Source organism: Acanthochromis polyacanthus, unplaced genomic scaffold (assembly GCF_021347895.1).
Source record: "Acanthochromis polyacanthus isolate Apoly-LR-REF ecotype Palm Island unplaced genomic scaffold, KAUST_Apoly_ChrSc contig16, whole genome shotgun sequence".
In the NCBI taxonomy this organism is placed as follows: domain Eukaryota; kingdom Metazoa; phylum Chordata; class Actinopteri; family Pomacentridae; genus Acanthochromis; species Acanthochromis polyacanthus.
In genome coordinates this window covers 1-17974 of record NW_026131302.1, presented here as the reverse complement: position 1 = coordinate 17974, position 17974 = coordinate 1, and the positions used below count along the sequence as shown (strand labels likewise).

General features: G+C 40.3%; 2 protein-coding genes across 3 annotated transcripts; both read left to right on the top strand.

Annotated features, from left to right (window-relative positions):
- Nucleotides 1-2685: 2685 nt before the first annotated feature.
- Nucleotides 2686-5327, top strand: LOC127532767 (NLR family CARD domain-containing protein 3-like). The gene is made up of 4 exons (XM_051944795.1): nt 2686-4397; nt 4475-4648; nt 4946-5119; nt 5192-5327. The coding sequence occupies exons 1-4, from the start codon at nt 2878-2880 to the stop codon at nt 5325-5327; spliced, it is 2004 nt and encodes a 667-aa protein (XP_051800755.1). The 5' UTR covers nt 2686-2877.
- A 4644-nt stretch (nt 5328-9971) lies between these two features.
- Nucleotides 9972-13609, top strand: LOC127532768 (stonustoxin subunit beta-like). 2 transcript variants are annotated; one of them, XR_007940390.1, is made up of 3 exons: nt 9972-10350; nt 11431-11477; nt 11628-11705. XR_007940390.1 is itself a non-coding variant. In XM_051944797.1 (2 exons), exons 1-2 carry the CDS (start codon nt 10296-10298, stop codon nt 12155-12157), a joined length of 585 nt encoding a protein of 194 aa, XP_051800757.1. In that variant the 5' UTR covers nt 9984-10295; the 3' UTR covers nt 12158-13609. The 2 variants fall into 2 exon arrangements, 1 of the variants encoding a protein (XP_051800757.1); XM_051944797.1 differs by lacking the exon at nt 11431-11477 and having other exon boundaries at nt 9984-10350; nt 11628-13609.
- Nucleotides 13610-17974: the final 4365 nt, after the last annotated feature.

Sequence of the window (17974 nt, the reverse complement as noted above, 5' to 3'; positions counted from 1 at the left end):
ACCTGGACCAGGACCTGGATCTGGACCTGGACCTGGATCTGCATCCAGCTGTGTGTCCTTCAAGAGTGACCGGTCTAAGGGTCGTCTTGTTGAATTTAAAGGAGAACCAGGTCCTGCTGCAGAGGGGTAAGATGTTCAGAACAAGGTTTCAGAGCTGCTAGTTTGATAGCAGATTGGCTCCTCATCAAACAGAACAAATGTTTTGAAGAAGTGATGCTAATAACGTGAACATCATCCATAGAGACATTAAAAACAGAAGCAGGTGGATCACAGCAAGAACTCTGAGTTCACTAAAATATCAAGAAATAGTTTTACTGGACAAAACTCCAGTTCTGTGATCATAAAAGCCTTGATAGCCTGCATGTTAACCTCTATCTTAGCCTGTATGTTAGCCTGTCTGTTAGCCTATATGTTAACCTGTATGTTAGCCTTTATTTTAGCCTGTCGGTTAGTCTACATGTTAGCCTGCATGTTAACCTGTACGGTAGTTTGTACATTAGCCTACATATTAGTCTGTATGTTAGCCTGTATACTTGCCTGTCTGTTAGCCTGCATGTTAGCCTGTACGTTAGCCTACATGTTAGCCTGTACATTAGCCTACATATTGGTCTGTATGTTAGCCTGTCTGTTAGCCTGCATGTTTGCCTGTACGTTAGCCTACATGTTAGCCTGTATACTTGCCTGTCTGTTAGCCTGTCTGTTAGTCTGTACATTAGCCTACATGACTCTGCTGCATGTCAGAGCTCAGCATCACATCACTGCTGCATCATTATTGACAGGAATCCACCTGGACCTGGACCTGGATCTGGACCTGGACCTGGATCTGCATCCAGCTGTGTGTCCTTCAAGAGTGACCGGTCTAAGGTTCTTCCTATTGATTTTAAAGGAGAACCAGGTCCTGCTGCAGAGGGGTAAGATGTTCAGACCAAGGACTATGCTACTAATTGACTTTGTCTCGAATAGAACAGAATAATTAACCAGAACATACACTAGTTGGTGCACATTATGACTGACATCACGATGCAAAAAGCTTCACCGTCAGACTGATAAAAATCAAAGCAAAACTTATTCTAAAAAGACATCAATGTATCCATGTAAGAAGACTATTTGAATATAATATACATAAATATCTATATTTAAATATCTGTATATAAATATATATACACACACACACACACATCTGCTCATATTTATTGGACAGTGAAGATGCAGCAGCAGTATTTCACGTAACAACCAATGGAATGAGAGGAACGCAGCTTTTGCTCTCAACCAAACTAAAATCACTAGCCAATGGAAGTAGAGTGGGGGCGGGTCTTAGAAAGACGTTGAGATCCAGCTGCAGGTGAGTCCATTGTTGTCATGGTTACAGTGACGCTGTGGTGCTATCTGGCAGTGATGCAGAACTCTGGAACAAATTCATGGATCCAGACTATAAGCGGCATCACTGCTAAAATCTGATCACTTGGTCCTTGACTCATTTCTGAGCTTCTCTGAAAAGTTCATCCAAATCCCTTGGTCCACTTTTTTTGAGTAAAATTGCACACAGACAAATAGACGGCAGGACAAACGTACGATCGTCACAGTAACTCCGCCGTGTTCCTTGGTGGAGTTCAAATAAACGGTGCATCCAGATAGCTCAACACAGCGTCCTGGGTTGGATTCCAGCTCTTTACTGCATGTCTTCCCCTCATTCTGGTCCCTGCTTTCCTGTCTGCCTCTCCACTCTGACTATCAAATAAAGACAACAAAAGACCACAAAAATTATTTAAAAAAATTAATGGTAATTAACTGTTTACATGGTTGTATTTCAGAATAAATAGTGCAAATGATGCTTTAAAGGGGGATCAATGTCCTTTTCCATGTCTTTTACTGATTAGTTGCTAAACATATTTGCACCATGTTGTAGTCAGATGGAGTACTACCTCCACCTACTGACCTTTTTGGTTTTCCTATACTCTGTAGTCTGACTTTGTGAAGGCACATAGCTGAATTTCTTTCTAGTTAGTGAGATTGTACCCCGACCCAAAAGCAAAAAAGTTCAGGCTGAGGATTATTTTTCACTTTAAGCCCTGAAGATGTCTCTGTGTGATAAAGTGAGAGTTAACTGTTGATGTTGATCCACAGAGTGGAGCAGCAGAACTCAGAGGTTCCCAGAGCTCAGTCTGTCCAGCAGCATCACCTGGACTCCATATTCATGGTGAGTTCATGGACAACAAGTTGTTCTCCATCTGTTGTGTTCAGGCGTCTCCATGCTGCTCTTTGTAGACCAGTGGACTGTCAGTGTGTCCAACATGGATCTGATGTTTGGCTCCATGATTTGACTCTGATGGACTCATTGACACATTTCTCTGTTCCAGGAGATGAAGGACAACATGGTGACTGTTGGAAAGCTGGCTGACTGTCTGCAGAGCAGTAAGAGGATTTGTGTAAAGACTGAAGCTGCTGATCAACAGAACATTTACTGTAGTCTCAGAATATCTTCACACAATCAGTCTTTAGGGGACAAACTGTCACCTTCACTTTATTGCTACTTTCGTGCTTTAATATCCAGATTACTTCTACTTCACTCTTTCTTTCTTGTGTTTTCATTCAGAACTTCCTGCTGCTGGAGTTTGTGGACGTGAACTTAAACATGGTCTGAAGAAGAAGTTCCAGAGAGTGTTTGAGGGCATCGCTAAGGCAGGACAGCTGACCCTCTTGAATGAGATCTACACAGAGCTGTACATCACAGAGGGATGGACTGCAGAGGTCAATGGTGAACATGAGGTCAGACATATTGAAGCAGCATCCAGGAAAGCAGACAGAGCAGAAAGAAGCATCAGGGCAGAAGACATCTTTAGAGGCTCACCTGGAAGAGATGGACCAATCAGAACAGTGATGACAAAGGGAGTGGCTGGCATCGGGAAAACAGTGTTAACACAGAAGTTGGCTCTGGACTGGGCTGAAGACAAAAGCAACCAGGACATCCACTTCATGTTTCCACTGACTTTCAGAGAGCTGAATGTGGTGAAAGAGAAGAAGTTCAGCTTGATGGAACTTGTTCATCACTTCTTCAGTGAAACCAAAGCAGCAGGAATCTGCAGCTTTGAATACTTCCAGGTTGTGTTGATCTTTGATGGTCTGGATGAGTGTCGCCTTCCTCTGGACTTCCACAACAATGAGGTCCTGACTGATGTTAGAGAGTCCACCTCAGTGGATGTGCTGCTGACAAACCTGATCAGGGGGAATCTGCTTCCCTCTGCTCGCCTCTGGATAACCACACGACCTGCAGCAGCCAATCAGATCCCTCCTGACTGTGTGGACATGGTGACGGAGGTCAGAGGGTTCACCGACCCACAGAAGGAGGAGTACTTCAGGAAGAGAGTCAGAGATGAGGAGCAGGCCAGCAACATCATCTCCCACATGAAGAAGTCACGAAGCCTCCACATCATGTGCCACATCCCAGTATTCTGCTGGATCACTGCTACAGTTCTGGAGGAGCTGCTGAGAAGCAGAGAGGGAGGAGATCTGCCCAGAACCCTGACTGAGATGTTCATCCACCACCTGGTGGTTCAGGCCAAAGTCAAGAAGGTCAAGTATGATGGAGGAGCTGAGACAGATCCACACTGGAGTCCAGACAGCAGGAGGATGATTGAGTCTCTGGGAAAACTGGCTTTTAATCAGCTGCAGAAAGGAAACCTGATCTTCTATGAGTCCGACCTGACAGAGTGTGGCATCGATGTGGAAGCAGCCTCAGTGTACTCAGGAGTGTTCACACAGATCTTTAAAGAGGAGAGAGGACTGTACCAGGACAAGGTGTTCTGCTTCGTCCATCTGAGCTTTCACGAGTTTCTGGCTGCTCTTCATGTCCATCAGACCTTCATCAACTCTGGAATCAACCTGTTGGAAAAACAACAACGAACAACCTCCCGTTGGTCTGAAATGTTCCAAAGTTATTCAACAGTTTTCTACCAGAGAGCTGTGGACGAGGCCTTACAGAGTCCAAACGGGCACCTGGACTTGTTCCTGCGCTTCCTCCTGGGTCTGTCACTGCCGACCAATCAGAATCTCCTACGAGGCCTGCTGACACAGACAGGAAGTTGCTCACAGACCAATCAGAAAACAGTGGAGTACATCAAGAAGAAGATCAGTGAGAATGTGTCTGCAGAGAGAAGCATCAATCTGTTCCACTGTCTGAATGAACTGAAGGATGTTTCTCTAGTGGAGGAGATCCAACAGTCCCTGAGATCAGGACGTCTGTCCACAGATGAACTGTCTCCTGCTCAGTGGTCAGCTCTGGGCTTCATCTTACTGTCATCAGAAGAACATCTGGACGTGTTTGACCTGAAGAAATACTCTGCTTCAGAGGAGGTTCTTCTGAGGCTGCTGCCAGTGGTCAAAGCCTCCAAGAAAGTTGTGTAAGTAGTTGGAGACTGAAGATCCTTTTTCATTTTGCTGCTGTTTCATCAGTATAATGTGCTTTTTGTCTCTTCAGACTGAGTGGCTGTAATCTGTCAGAGAGAAGCTGTGGAGCTCTGTCCTCAGTCCTCAGCTCCCAGTCCTCCAGTGTGACAGAGCTGGACCTGAGTAACAACAACCTGCAGGATTCAGGAGTGGAGAGTCTTTCTGCTGGACTGGAGAGTCCACATTGTAAACTGGAAGCTCTCAGGTCAGGACTCACACTTTGAAACTGATGTGATTTCTATCAGTGGATAAACAGCTAACCTGAGTACAATCATTTCTGCTGATGGGATTCATCAAATGAGCTTTTACTGAACTTGTGCAGGACTTTGTCAGGTTTTATTTTTGACATGATTAAATCCCACTAATCATTGCTGAGATTGTTGATTTGCTTGAGACGCATGAAATGTGCAGCAAAATGTATCTGAAAGACAAAGAAGAAAAGAGAGAGAGAAACATCCATCCAAGTGTTGTCCATCAGGTTTGTGTTGTTTTGTGTGTGCAGGCTGTCAGGCTGTCTGGTCACAAAGAAAGGCTGTGCTTCTCTGGCCTCAGCTCTGAGCTTGAAGACCTCAAATCTGAGAGAGCTGGACCTGAGCTACAACCATCCAGGAGACTCAGGAGAGAAGATGCTGAGAGCGAAAGTGGAGGATCCACACTGTAGACTGGAAACTCTCAGGTACAGACAGACAGACACTCTGAGGTACAGACAGACAGACACTCTGAGGTACAGACAGACAGACACTCTCAGGTACAGACAGACAGACACTCTCAGGTACAGACAGACAGACACTCTCAGGTACAGACAGACAGACACTCTCAGGTACAGACAGACAGACACTCTGAGGTACAGACAGACAGACACTCTCACTAAACTATCAGCCTAGCTCACAAAAAAGAGTGGAAGCAGAAGAATACTGTTAGCTCAGTTATGCACCATGACCGAAAGGAAACTGTTAGCCTAGCTTAGCTCAGACAGGAAGCAGGGTGAACTGTTAGCCTAGCGTAGCTCACAGACAGGAAGCAGGGTGAACTGTTAGCCTAGCGTAGCTCACAGACAGGAAGCAGGGTGAACTGTTAGCCTAGCTTAGCTCACAGACAGGAAGCAGGGTGAACTGTTAGCCTAGCGTTGCTCACAGACAGGAAGCAGGGTGAACTGTTAGCCTCGCGTAGCTCACAGACAGGAAGCAGGGTGAACTGTTAGCCTAGCTTAGCTCACAGACAGGAAGCAGGGTGAAATTTTTTTTTCCATTTCCAAAAGTCACAGGTAACATCCAACATCAACATGATATTGAAACATACAGTGACAGATTTAACAAAAATCACTTTGAAGGAAGAAAGGAAGAGAAAAAAGAAAAGAAAGGAAACTAAAAAAAACACCAAAACAAAGCACAAAAAACAAACAAACAAAAAACAGCTGAGCAAATTTAAACATTTATAGCAAATTAAGTTTTTTACATATGTTCACAGTTTTTATTGCTTTCTGGTTCTCAGATATTTATTTATTGACTTTAAATAATATTCAAATTCTTTATGGAAGACAAGATAATTTGGCTTTTGATGACTGAATTTTGCTTTATGAATGTTAAATTTTACTAATATTAATATGAGATTGATGATAAAGGCCTTGTCTTTTTCATATCCATCCTGTGTGTAAACTCCAAAAATGATGTGTTTGTAGAACAAATCAATCTGCAGATTTAGTTTTTCTAAACAAAATTTTAAATTTCCTTCCACATTTTTCTGCAGTAACTGCAATACCAAAAAAATGTGGAACTGTTTCTGGCTGTTCAGAGCAAAAAGAACATCTTACATCGATATCACGTTTGAACTTAGTCATAGAATGTTTAACAGGATAGATTCAAGGTTCAAGGAATCTTTATTATCCCCGTGGGGCAAATTACTATACAGCCAGCAGAGCAAGTCAACAACAATCACATCGCAGAGTACCAAGCACAGACAATAATAACAACAATGGATAGCACAAACGGGTTAGTCAGTCACTTGTTTAGCAGGACAATTGCAGCAGGGACAAAGGAATGTTTAAGTCTATTTGTCCTGCATCTTGGCAGGATGTACCTGTGGCCTGATGGGAGCAGCACAAACTCACCAATCAAGGGGTGGCTCTGGTCAGTGAGGAGTGTGCGGGCCTTATTTAAGGTTCTGAGCTTATGTACATCAGAAAGATTGTTGAGGTTAATACCTGCAATGTTGCTGCATACTCTCACTATACTCTGTAATTTGTTTTTGTTTTTAAGTGAAAGTAAGCTGTACCAGCAGATAAAAGAAAAGGTTAAAACAGACTCAATAAAACAAGAATAAAACATTTTCATAAGAGTACTATCAACCTTAAAACTCTGAAATTTCCGAAAAAAATACATGCGTTGATGCGCCTTTCTACAAACAGCATCGACATGAAAGTCGAAAGACAGCTTGTCATCAATATTAGTGCCAAGATATTTATAAGTCTGGATCCGCTCGACGGCTTGATCCTTGATGACAAGAGCAGGGAAGACTGACTGATGTTTCCTAAAGTCTATAAACATTTCTTTCGTCTTAGACACATTGATGTGCATAAGGGAAGTGGAACACCAGTCAGTGAATTCCTGCAATACAGGGCCATGGTCAGGGTCATCGCTACTCAGCAAGGAAACAATTACTGAGATTTTATGCAAGATTTTAACATAAATGTCCCTAACTTTGTTCAACATGAACTTGTGAGGTCAAAGCCAAACCTGAGACCAGAGATATTATGAATAAAAGAGTTCCAGTCATGGATAACATCAGGTTTTGTTGTCGTTTCTCTTTGGAACAGTGCACGTATAGCTCTGTTGCTGTTCTTTGCCGTCCCAAAGCATATTTAGCCACAATAAGTGTCACATGGATTAACAACATGTATATCTGCTGCAAGAGAGGAGGCAGTGCACAGAGTCACAGCAGCAGCTGGAATGGAGCTAATGACCTTTGGAAACTCTTCAAGTGTTGAAGGGAATGGAGACTTTTCACAGAATTCAGTGTCATTCATAAAATGGCCACTAGGGGTCAGAAGCTGTGAGACGAAGTCCATTTTGTTGTTAAAGCAGCGATTGAGAAAGATGCTTTTATTTTGATGCAGTATATCCCCATTATTCCAGAGATAATACCCATGTGGAGAGAAATTGTGCTTGTAGGCCGTTTTCCACGACAACAAAACCTGTTTGTGAAAACTGGATCATTTTAGGGGAATCTTGTTTATTTGGTAGCTACAAACCAACAGAAAAGGGAGTCCTCCAGTTTGATGAAATACACATTTAGGAATAAAGTTCTATAAAGATGCATCATTTTTAAGAAAGATTTGAACCATTTGATCTTCAGAACATTGTTTAGAATTGAAAAATCAACAAAGTGGAGGCCTCCATTTTTGTAGTTGTTCAGAATTCCAGATTTTCTGATCTAGTGTGTCCGGTTTTTCCACAGAAAATGAACAAGCATCTTATCAATAAATGTGACAGTTTTACAGTCCAGTGCCAGTGAGGAGGCGGCATACACAAGTCTGGAAATTCCCTCAGCTTTTGACAGAAGAGTTCACCTTTAAGTGATAAGTCTCTTTGTAGCCAAAGCTTCCATTTATTCTGCACCTTTTTAATCCTTGGCTCAAAGTTGAGATGGCATCTCTCTCACTGATTTTTAGTTCCAGTAATCCCTAAATAGTTAACCTTACTCTTTACTCGTATATCATCAATTGAGGTTATATCAGAACTTTAGAGAGCGAATAGCTCACACTTATTTAGGTTTAAGTCCAAACCTGATGCTTTAGAAAACATGTGGATTGCATTAATTGCAGGCTTTATCTGTAGGGCATTCTTTAAAAACAAGGCTGTATCATCAGCCAACTGACTTCAAAGTCTGCTTCTAGCAGCAATAGAGATGCCTTCCAACTGACAGAATTTGACAAAATGACAAAAGATTTGAGCAACAACCAGGAAGAGGTAAACTGAGACAGGGCAGCCCTGTCTTAGCCCTCTTTCCAAACAAAATCTCTGAGTTGTGCCATTACTCAGTTTTACCGAGCTATTGGCGCCAGCATAGAATGTTTTCATCACACTGCAAAAGTATGGCCCAAAACCAAAGCTGTTAAGAGCAGAAAACATAAAGGAGTGTTCAACTGTATCAAAGGCTTTGTGAAAGTCTCCAACTAAAATGAAACTGTCATCCCTAATAAGGTCAGCATCGTCTATGAGGTCTAAAACTAGCCTCATGTTATTGAAAATATGCCTGTTACTCATAAACCCAGACTGATTCTCATCAATAAGAGAGTTAAGAGCATTTTTACATCTTTTAGCAAAAACAAGAGCAAGAACTTTAGAGTCATTGTTCAATAATGAAACTGGTCTCCAGTTATCAATGAAGAGAGGCTCCTTTTTTGGTTTAGGAATTAAAGTCATCCAGCCTTGTGTCATACTTGCTGGAAGAGTCCCTTTACTAATACCTTCAGAAAACTTTGAACAGAAATGGGGCCAAAAGTTCAGCAAAATCTATCTAGAATTCTGAAACAATCCATCAACTCCAGGTGACTTATTACTCTGAAGTTGCATCATTGCATCTAATACTTGTTGTTGTGTGAGAGGGGTGTCACACATCAACCGCTCTTCCTCCGTTATAGAGTTTGTAAAATCAACACATTAAACAGTCTATCCATTGCATCTTTGTCAGACTTTGTTTTAAAAATAGAGCAAAACTCAGAAATACTGCTCTTACTTTCAGTCACAACTCCATCAATGTTCAGTTGAGACATGGCATTGTACTTAGCATGAGTTTTTTCCACTTTAACCCTTTAAGCTGCGGTCAATTTTCCCCTGAAATTTCAACTGAAGATGTACAGAAAGTAAATTGAATGCTGTTCTTGAACTGTTTGGAGTACAGGCATGGCTGGGGTCTCATTTGAAAGCTGACAACCTGCATTGTCACCCAGTGCAGTAAAAATTACTCTTGGTGCTACTGACACAGAGTTATTTATGTTGGAACACACTGAATTAGGAAGAATTTTATTCACGCCTAAATTTTTTCCCTAATAAAACACCTGAAAATTAGTGTGGCAGCACTGTGACAGCTTGAAACACAACAAGGCAACAGCCTGGGGTCTTACATAGTTCAGGACAAAATTTCAGAGCAAAACTACAAGAAATGAGTGTTTCACACATGTTTTTGTACTAATATGCCCAATTATGTCAATTTTGGACACCCTATGTACACCCTGTGAAAAAATGGTATATGGTCGTTTATTGGCCCTTTTTCACACTATTTTCACTCCAAAAACTCATAAAGAACTAAAAAAAATCACTTCAGATAAGCTTCAGTGCGGATCTTGATCTGAATCAGAGGCTCAGACGGAGACAGAGAAAAGCAGCTGCAGCAGGAGAGCCGGAGGTGTGAAAAATCACACAGAGCCGCTAAAACCCGCCTCTCGGCTATTCAGCAAGCTCATTGGCTACATGCCCTGTCAGTCAAACGTTTCCTCCGGCGTCATTTTGCTCAGAATTTAGTGGAGAGATGAGAGTCAGCAGATCCATCGGTCTCGGCAACGGCTGGCTGTTCCGGGTTCGGAGGCAGCGATGAGTCACTTGATTGGTTGAAATGCGGTTGGGATCGAAAGCAGAGGCTTCAGTCGCCATTTTCTGACCGAGATCGTGAGGATTACAGAAAGCTTCATAAAATTATGGATAAAAATGCAGTGAATTATGGAACGCGCAGCGCCACCGTGCGCCACGTGGACGCGCACGGAGCCGAGCTATTTGTGGATTATTTACTTATTTCTAGACATGTTTTGGACAAAATATGATACTTGCTAGTATTGTCTGGATGACTACTCTTGGATTATGGCCGGTTTTTGTGGATTATTTTCATCGTTGACCGGTAAAAGACCATCGAAACGTAAGTTATGCCCTTTATGCCCCTTTAAACTTTTGTTGTTTGTTTTAGAAATGTGTTTATATTACCCGCTGTGGTAATCACATCTGAAAGTGGTTTATGCCATTTTTATTCCTCCAAGTATTTGGAAACTTCTCTCTCCATACATCACATCAATCATACTTGTCAATGAAAGAGTTGAAGTGAACATTTGGCTGTGAGCATTTAGCTGGAGGCCATCTATCATCACCTCATTCATGAGCACATTAAAATCACCTCCTACAATGAAGTAAGCCTCAGGGAATGTCTGAGTTAGAGCTGCAAGTTTACAGTCTAATGTAGGAATAAGTTTATCCTTTTCTGATGTAGAATTATAAGCGTACAAATGAACAATAATCATTGCTTTGCCATTCCAGTCTACTATTAAACAAATCAAATGAGCTTGACTGTCACAGAGTGCATCAATTTTCCAGGAAAACTCCCCTTTAAACAAGATCCCCCAGCAGAATGTTCTGTCCATGTCATCACCACATGTCGTTTCCCACTGATTTTTACACAAGTTTACATCTTTAATAAGTGAGTGTGATCCTTGGAAAAAAACCAAATCAGTTTTCAGCTGTTTAACATTAAAAATAAAGCTTTACGCTTTACATTATTCCTCAGTCCCCTAGCATTGAGTGAGACAAGTGAAAAAGACATAAAAAAGAAGAAATAAAGCAAAAAGCTTTCTAAGCTTCTAGCTATGTATATTCTGGCACACACACAAAAAGGAAAGGCAGCTCAGCGACACCTATAACCTGATGTTCTAGTTCATTAAATGAGATGTTCCAAAGGGATTTAAGGCAATGGGCTAGCATAGAGTGATATCACTGAAAAAGAGGAAAAAGAAAAGAAGAAAGTTCTGTTTTGCTGCACAATTGTAGAAAATGATTTAAAGTTGTACAGTCAGTCATGGCGCCAGTGAAGTTTGTATCAGTCTGGGAGAATGATGTCACCTCTATGAACGCTCTGGTCCTTTATCAGTGGAACAGTGTGAGAGCCATGTAACGTCCATGTGTGCTGCTGAAAGAGTCTCTGCTGCTCTGACCGTCCTCCTCCTTTCAGGGTGACGCCTGCTGGAGTCCGATGGTTGACACCAGGTCTGAGGAAGTGTAAGTGTGTTTGAATGGATTGATGGAAACAAAGCAGCACATTCAAGCATCTTCAAAGTGTCACATCTCTGAGGTCATCATCAAAGCTTTAATACTGATCACATGATCCATCAATAACTGCAGCTGTGTTGTGTTTGTTCTCTCCATCAGATTCCTGTCAACTCACAGTCGACACAAACACAGTACACGGAAACCTCAGACTGTCTGACAACAACAGGAAGGTGACATATGTGGAGGAGGATCAGAGGTATCCTGATCATCCAGACAGGTTTGACTACTGTTATCAGCTGCTGTGTAGAACTGGTCTGACTGGTCGCTGTTACTGGGAGGTGGAGTGGAGAGGATGGGTTTATATATCAGTGAGTTACAGAGGAATCAGAAGGAAAGGAGACAGTTATGACTGTGGGTTTGGATGTAATGATCAGTCCTGGAGTCTGTTCTGCTCTGATGATGGTTACTCTGTCAGTCACAATGACAGTGAAACATCCATCAGTTCCTCCTCAGTCTCTCACAGAGTTTCAGTTTATGTGGACGTTCCTGCTGGAACTCTGTCCTTCTACAGAGTCTCCTCTGACTCTCTGATCCTCCTCCACACCTTCAACACCACATTCACTCAAACTCTCTATCCTGGATTTGGGGTCTACAGGTCCTGGTCTGGTTCTTCAGTGTCTCTGTGCTGAGTCTCGTCTCCAGAGTCTCCTCCTGGTACAGAAACAGTGTTGAACAGATGGTTGAGTCTCTCCATGACTCTGTCCCTCACAAACATGTTTTCACATTCATGGATTAAATGTGTTTCTTTGTCAAATCCTTCTCAATGATTCCTTGTAAACTTGTTCCTCTTCAAAGATGAAGTTGTGATTCTTCCAGGAGCCAAATGTGGTGTTTGCGTCTTTTTCCAGTCAAATGTTGAGAGTGAAAATCAGGATGTGGTGTTCCTCTGACGCTCACTGGAACTAAAGCATTTGAGCTGCACAAAGTGTGAAATGAGAGAGGAAGCAGTGAATCTCCAAACTGCTGACAGACTTTCACACATTATTGTCCAGTGAAAATCAGCTTTTTGTGCAGCCACACTTGATCCTGATGTGAGTCTTTAAGTCCTGTTCTAGTGATGAAATGAGAACTTCCTTCATCTGTGTCACTCTTTCCAAAGTATTCTGTGCTCTTCTGTCATTTATGTCTTATTGATAGATCCATTTTTCATTTTTACTATAAATAAGTGCTTCAATGTTTTTTCATCAGTTTTTTTTTATCAGATTCTGAATTTCTGGTTTCATCAACAAATTCTATCAGATTGTATTTTTCCATCAAAGCTCCCATAACCCTAGCTATCTGTGGATCAAAATGTTTTCAGCATCGATATGATTCCAGTAGAATTTAAACCCACCAGGACTATCCAGATTACATTGAACTCTGTAAATTCTACATTTTTTAGCCTGTTTCATTCTATAAATGTTGTGTTTGGCCGTTAAAGGAGCTTTTCCTCACATTGTGCTGTATTTGAACCCTTCCATGCTCTAAATTCTTTGAACAGATCTTGTGCTGTAATCAATGTCTAACTTAGTTTTTATTTTCATTGCAGTGGTTGATTTTTCCTGAACAAGATCAATGATTTTAATACGTCTTTCTCCACTTTATTTGCTCTGCCTGTGGCTTTTAAACTATTCTAACTTTCTTTTTTATTCAATAAATGACTAATAACACACTTTGATCTTCATGTTTGTTTGCTTATTTGTTGATCAGTGGAATTTAATTTTCCATGTTGAATAATCAACGTTTATCCTCTTCCACGGCAGAAATGAAAACAGAAAAAAGATCTTTAGTAAAGCAGTAAAACTGATGCTTTTATTTTGATCTTTTTGTCTCCATTTTTAATTCTATTTCATTAAATTTATCCCTAACAGCAGATATAAAGAAGTCCAAAGACTAGAAGAAAAACTCCATATTTTAGTGGTGAAAAGACTCAGAAACCAAACTTGTAAATAAATGATCTTCTCTGTTTTAATTTCTATCTGTTCTTATGATCACAGTCAGTGAGCGAGTAAAACATGAACAATCTAAAGTTGTGAACTTGAACTTCTTTCAAAGTGATTTTTCTGTGAACAATCCAAATAAAGTGTGAGGTCAAAGTGTGACGGTTGGATCCACAGAAACTCCTAATATCCTGTTGAAGCGCTATAGAAGCGTCAGAGCAGCAGATTGTAAAGTCTGGTCCAGATAAGGAGCTCTACAGTGAGGCTGAGCGTCCATCAGAGCTGTCTAACCTGGACCTCACATCTCTGAAAGCGTTGGAGCTCATTTTTAATCAGCTTCATCTGGACAAACTCACCACACATTGGACCTTTTTACAACCACTTTCTCACCTCAGATCATCTGAAAACTACATTTAGTGTCACAATAACAGCAGGATTCCCAAAATACTTGAGTTTCCTCTGAAAGTTTCCTCCTCGCTCTTTGCTGCTGCTCTAAATGCATTCTGGGATATTTGGCTCCCCAAGTTTTTTGTTGTTTTATCTTTTATGAAGCATAATTGAACAACAAATAGGCACCAACTGTGTCCTACAATTCCACTGGTCCAAGCAGAAGAGAAGCAGAAAAGAAAGAAAGAGAATAATCAAATCAGACAGCTTGAAATAAATGAACTTCTCAGGGGTTCATCAGTTTATAACATGAGAATCTGAGACAGTCTGAAGGAACTTCTATTGAGCGTTTGATTAAGGAGGAAAAGAAAAGTTTCAAACTCAGAGCAGCCTTCAAAAATCTACATCTGTGTGTCTAAAACTCAGCAGTTCTCATTCTAGGATTCCACATAAATTCCAGATGTTTGTTGTGCATAAAGAGAGCAAACTTGATAGAATTGTATTCACAGACAGGTTGAACGTTGTTTGTTAGCAACCATTCATGATTGTGTCCCTAAAGCTCCTCACAATAGTTCAGGAGGAGAACAGATGTTCTGGAGGTTCACATCTTCTCCATCAATGTGCATGTGTTCTTCTCCACATGAAATCTCCTTCTGGAACATTCTCTACATGGAGAAACATCAGAAAGAGTTTAGAAATGAACTTCTTTCATTTGAGCTCAGAAAGGAAAAGACAAATATCTGCTTGTGACTTTGATAGAGTCAGTCTGTGGAAATGTTGGAGATCCAACTTTTCTTTGAGCAGGAAGAGGAAAACATTCTTTAGTTCCTGATCATCTCACAATGTTGTTCTAACATTTAACGTGTCAAAATGTTTCTCTGTCAATAAACAGCGTGTTAGAATGAGGAGTTCACATGAATTCTGGAACATTCCTTTGATCACTGGAACAGCTTTGATTAGCAGAGAATGTTGTTTCCAGCAGCAATCTGAAGTCAGTTTACTTTGAAAACCACTAGAACATCTTCATCCATTCAATGTGTTCCTTTCTCCATCCAATCCTTCACAAAGACACATTTCCTCCTGTACAAATCCTCCTGTTCTTCCACATTGTAGCTTTGTGTGGACTGAAGTTCTGCTTCTAAAGCATTTTCCAGGAGAAGAACAGCTGCATGTGGAAATGGGATCATTTAAAGGATGGAAATGACATGTTAAAGAGAATGAGACAAAGATGAGGCGCTAAGGTAAAGCACAGATAATGTTCCTGTTTTCTAAAGTCATTTCATGGAACCATTCATTGTTTGTCCATCAGTGACATTCAAAGCCCCTCCTCTACTCATTTTACCACATCACCTTTTAGCATCAAATCACATCACAGTCAATCTGCTGGATTTTCTTCATCCATCCATGTGAAACACATCAAGAATCTGCTGGATAAATCCATCCTGAAATCCTTCCATTTCTGTCCTCAATATTCTACCAAATATCAAAGATTCCTTTGGAAGCAGATCTTCAAGGATTTTACATTTGATTTCCAACAATCAGAATGTTAGAAGTTTCCCTGTTCATCAGATTTTACTGATAGTTTCTCCAAATGTTTCAGCTCATTTTTACTGGAATATTCTGAAGTAAACTTTGTGTTTTCTGGTGAATGGATCAGATCTCACATTTAGTTTCAATCAAACCCTGAGGCTTCTGGAAAATACACACAGCTTTAAAATAATGTTGGATCATCTGCTGACTGTGTCCTTATTAAATGCTTTTAGACTTTCACTATTTTAACCCTCGTGTCCTTTTAAAGTTTGAAAATGTGGAAAATAATAAATATTTCCACAGAGAAACTTCTGATGTCCACATTTGAACATTTTTGGGACATTTTTGAACATTTTTTGGTGGAAAAAGAAGAAATGTTTGTAAAGAACATTCACATAAAAATCAACCAAAATCCAGTAAATTCTCTGGATTTTGGTTGATTTTTATGTGAATGTTCTTAAAGAAAATATCAGAAGTTTTACTGATAAATATGGAATCACTTTAGATATTTTTAGGATTTTTGGAAGATTTTTACTCATTTTTTGAAAAATATTTACATAATTTTCCTGCCAAATTAGAGGGATTTTGTTTTGTTGTTTTTTTAAATAAAACTTTAAGTGAATTCTTGGAATTTTCTTCCTGAAGGTTTTTGCACATTTCCATAAATTTGGTGAATTTTTTTGCTGAATTTCTGGATTTTTTTCCTGTTTTTTGGTGGCGTAAATGAAGCCAACAGGAGGGTTGATATCCAGAGCTAATAATAAACAGCAGAGGACTGATGGGTCTCCTTGGTGTTTGCTCCTGTTAACATCTCATCTTCTAGTAGTTCCACATTGAAGGAATTCTGCTGGACAACACTGAGAGCATATGAATGAATTTTCCATCCAAAATAATGCAGTGAATGTCAAATAAAGTGGTGCTGAAGCTCGTCAGAAGCTTTCAATGAATGTAGAAAGAGTGTAAAAGCAGCATCCTCTACCAAATGAGCACAATCCATCAATCATCATCAAAGTGTCCAAATTCCAGAGAAGACATGAACTGCAGATTGGAAATGAGTCAAAGGATCCATTTCAAACCATTTCTAGACCATGATCACAAAGTCAAACACTAGATTGTTCTTTGGTCCTTTTCTGTCTCATTTTCACAATATTTTCTCTGCTTTTTGTCTCATTTTGTGTCTTTTTTCATCTGACTTTTGTAGTAAAAAGCGCTCCGGCCCACTTGAGATCAAACTGGGCTAAATGTGGAACCTGAACTAAAATGAGTGTGACTCCCTGATTGAAAGCTTCTTTGAATGCTTCAAACAGTCCTTCTCTAATATGAGCCCAGAAAAACGGATCAAAGTTGGTTGTAAGTCCATCTGGAGCCGCTGATTTCCCCAAAGACATTTTCATTCCAGCTCTATCAATCTCTCCAAACACGTGCTTTTAAAGTCAGTCTGAGGAAGAAATGCTTTGACTTGAAAGAAAAAGCTGCTGAATGTAAATGCTAATAGAATCTAAATCTTTCATCTGCTCTTTCTTCTGGATTGCTCCCAGTTTGATCATCAACATTTAGAGGCTGATTGCATTTCTCTCTAATCCACTGAAATAGGAACTGTTTTCTCCCCATCTTCCATCCATTTAGCTCTGGATGCTAGAAATGCACCTGGTGCTTTATTCCAATCCAATTCATCTCCTTTAGATTGGAACCCAATCACTTCTTCTTTCTTCCTCTCAGAGAACACATTCATTTTACAACACTCATTCATATCATTCATCAACTGTCTTTCTCATTCTTTGGCTTTCTGACACATTCTTTGACCACAATCTACTGAGTTTTCTCTCACTTTATGTTGGAAAAATTCACATTTACTTCCAGAAGAACCAACGCCATCGTCTGACTTTACTGAAGATCAGATTTTCTCTCCATGCTACAGTCCTGCTCATCTTCATTGAATTTCCAGTCTTTCTGTCTAAATGTTCTTCCTGTTTCAGGCATTAATGGAACAGTAATTCCACAGGGATCAGTAGTCTGTAGCAGTCAGTAATCTGTCTGTCTCTCACCATATTTCAGTTGTGTGAAAGGGACACGTGTAGAATTCTGTGAATTATTCACTTCAAAACTATATGTTTATGTTTGGACATTAAACTATGTATGTCACAGTGAAAATATGATAACATGTCATACATCTGGTAATGAATAAACACAAGAATTCATCCTTTCCACCTCAACAGGAGGAATAAAGAAGAAATCAGATTCAATCTCACAAATCAATAACTCGACTTCTATACGACATAGAAGTGTGATTTTTGGATATGAGAGAGATGAAACACTGTCAGGAACTTTGGTAAACCTGAAAAAACAAAATACATCTCAGAAATATTAATTTTGAAGAGGTTCAGTTCCTTCAGTTGTGCTCAGGTCGTAAAAGTTTTATGGCTCCCGGAGACAGACAGAGATGTCTTTAGACAGGGAGGGGGAGGAAAGATGGCATTCCTGAGAGGGTGAAAAGGAGGTTTTAGGCTGAAAAAGAATTAAAACATTCATAGCAGAAAAGTGAAAGTCATTGTCTTTCAAAAAGAAACAGTTCTTCCAGGTGCAGGTTCAGCAGGGAGATCCATCTTTCTG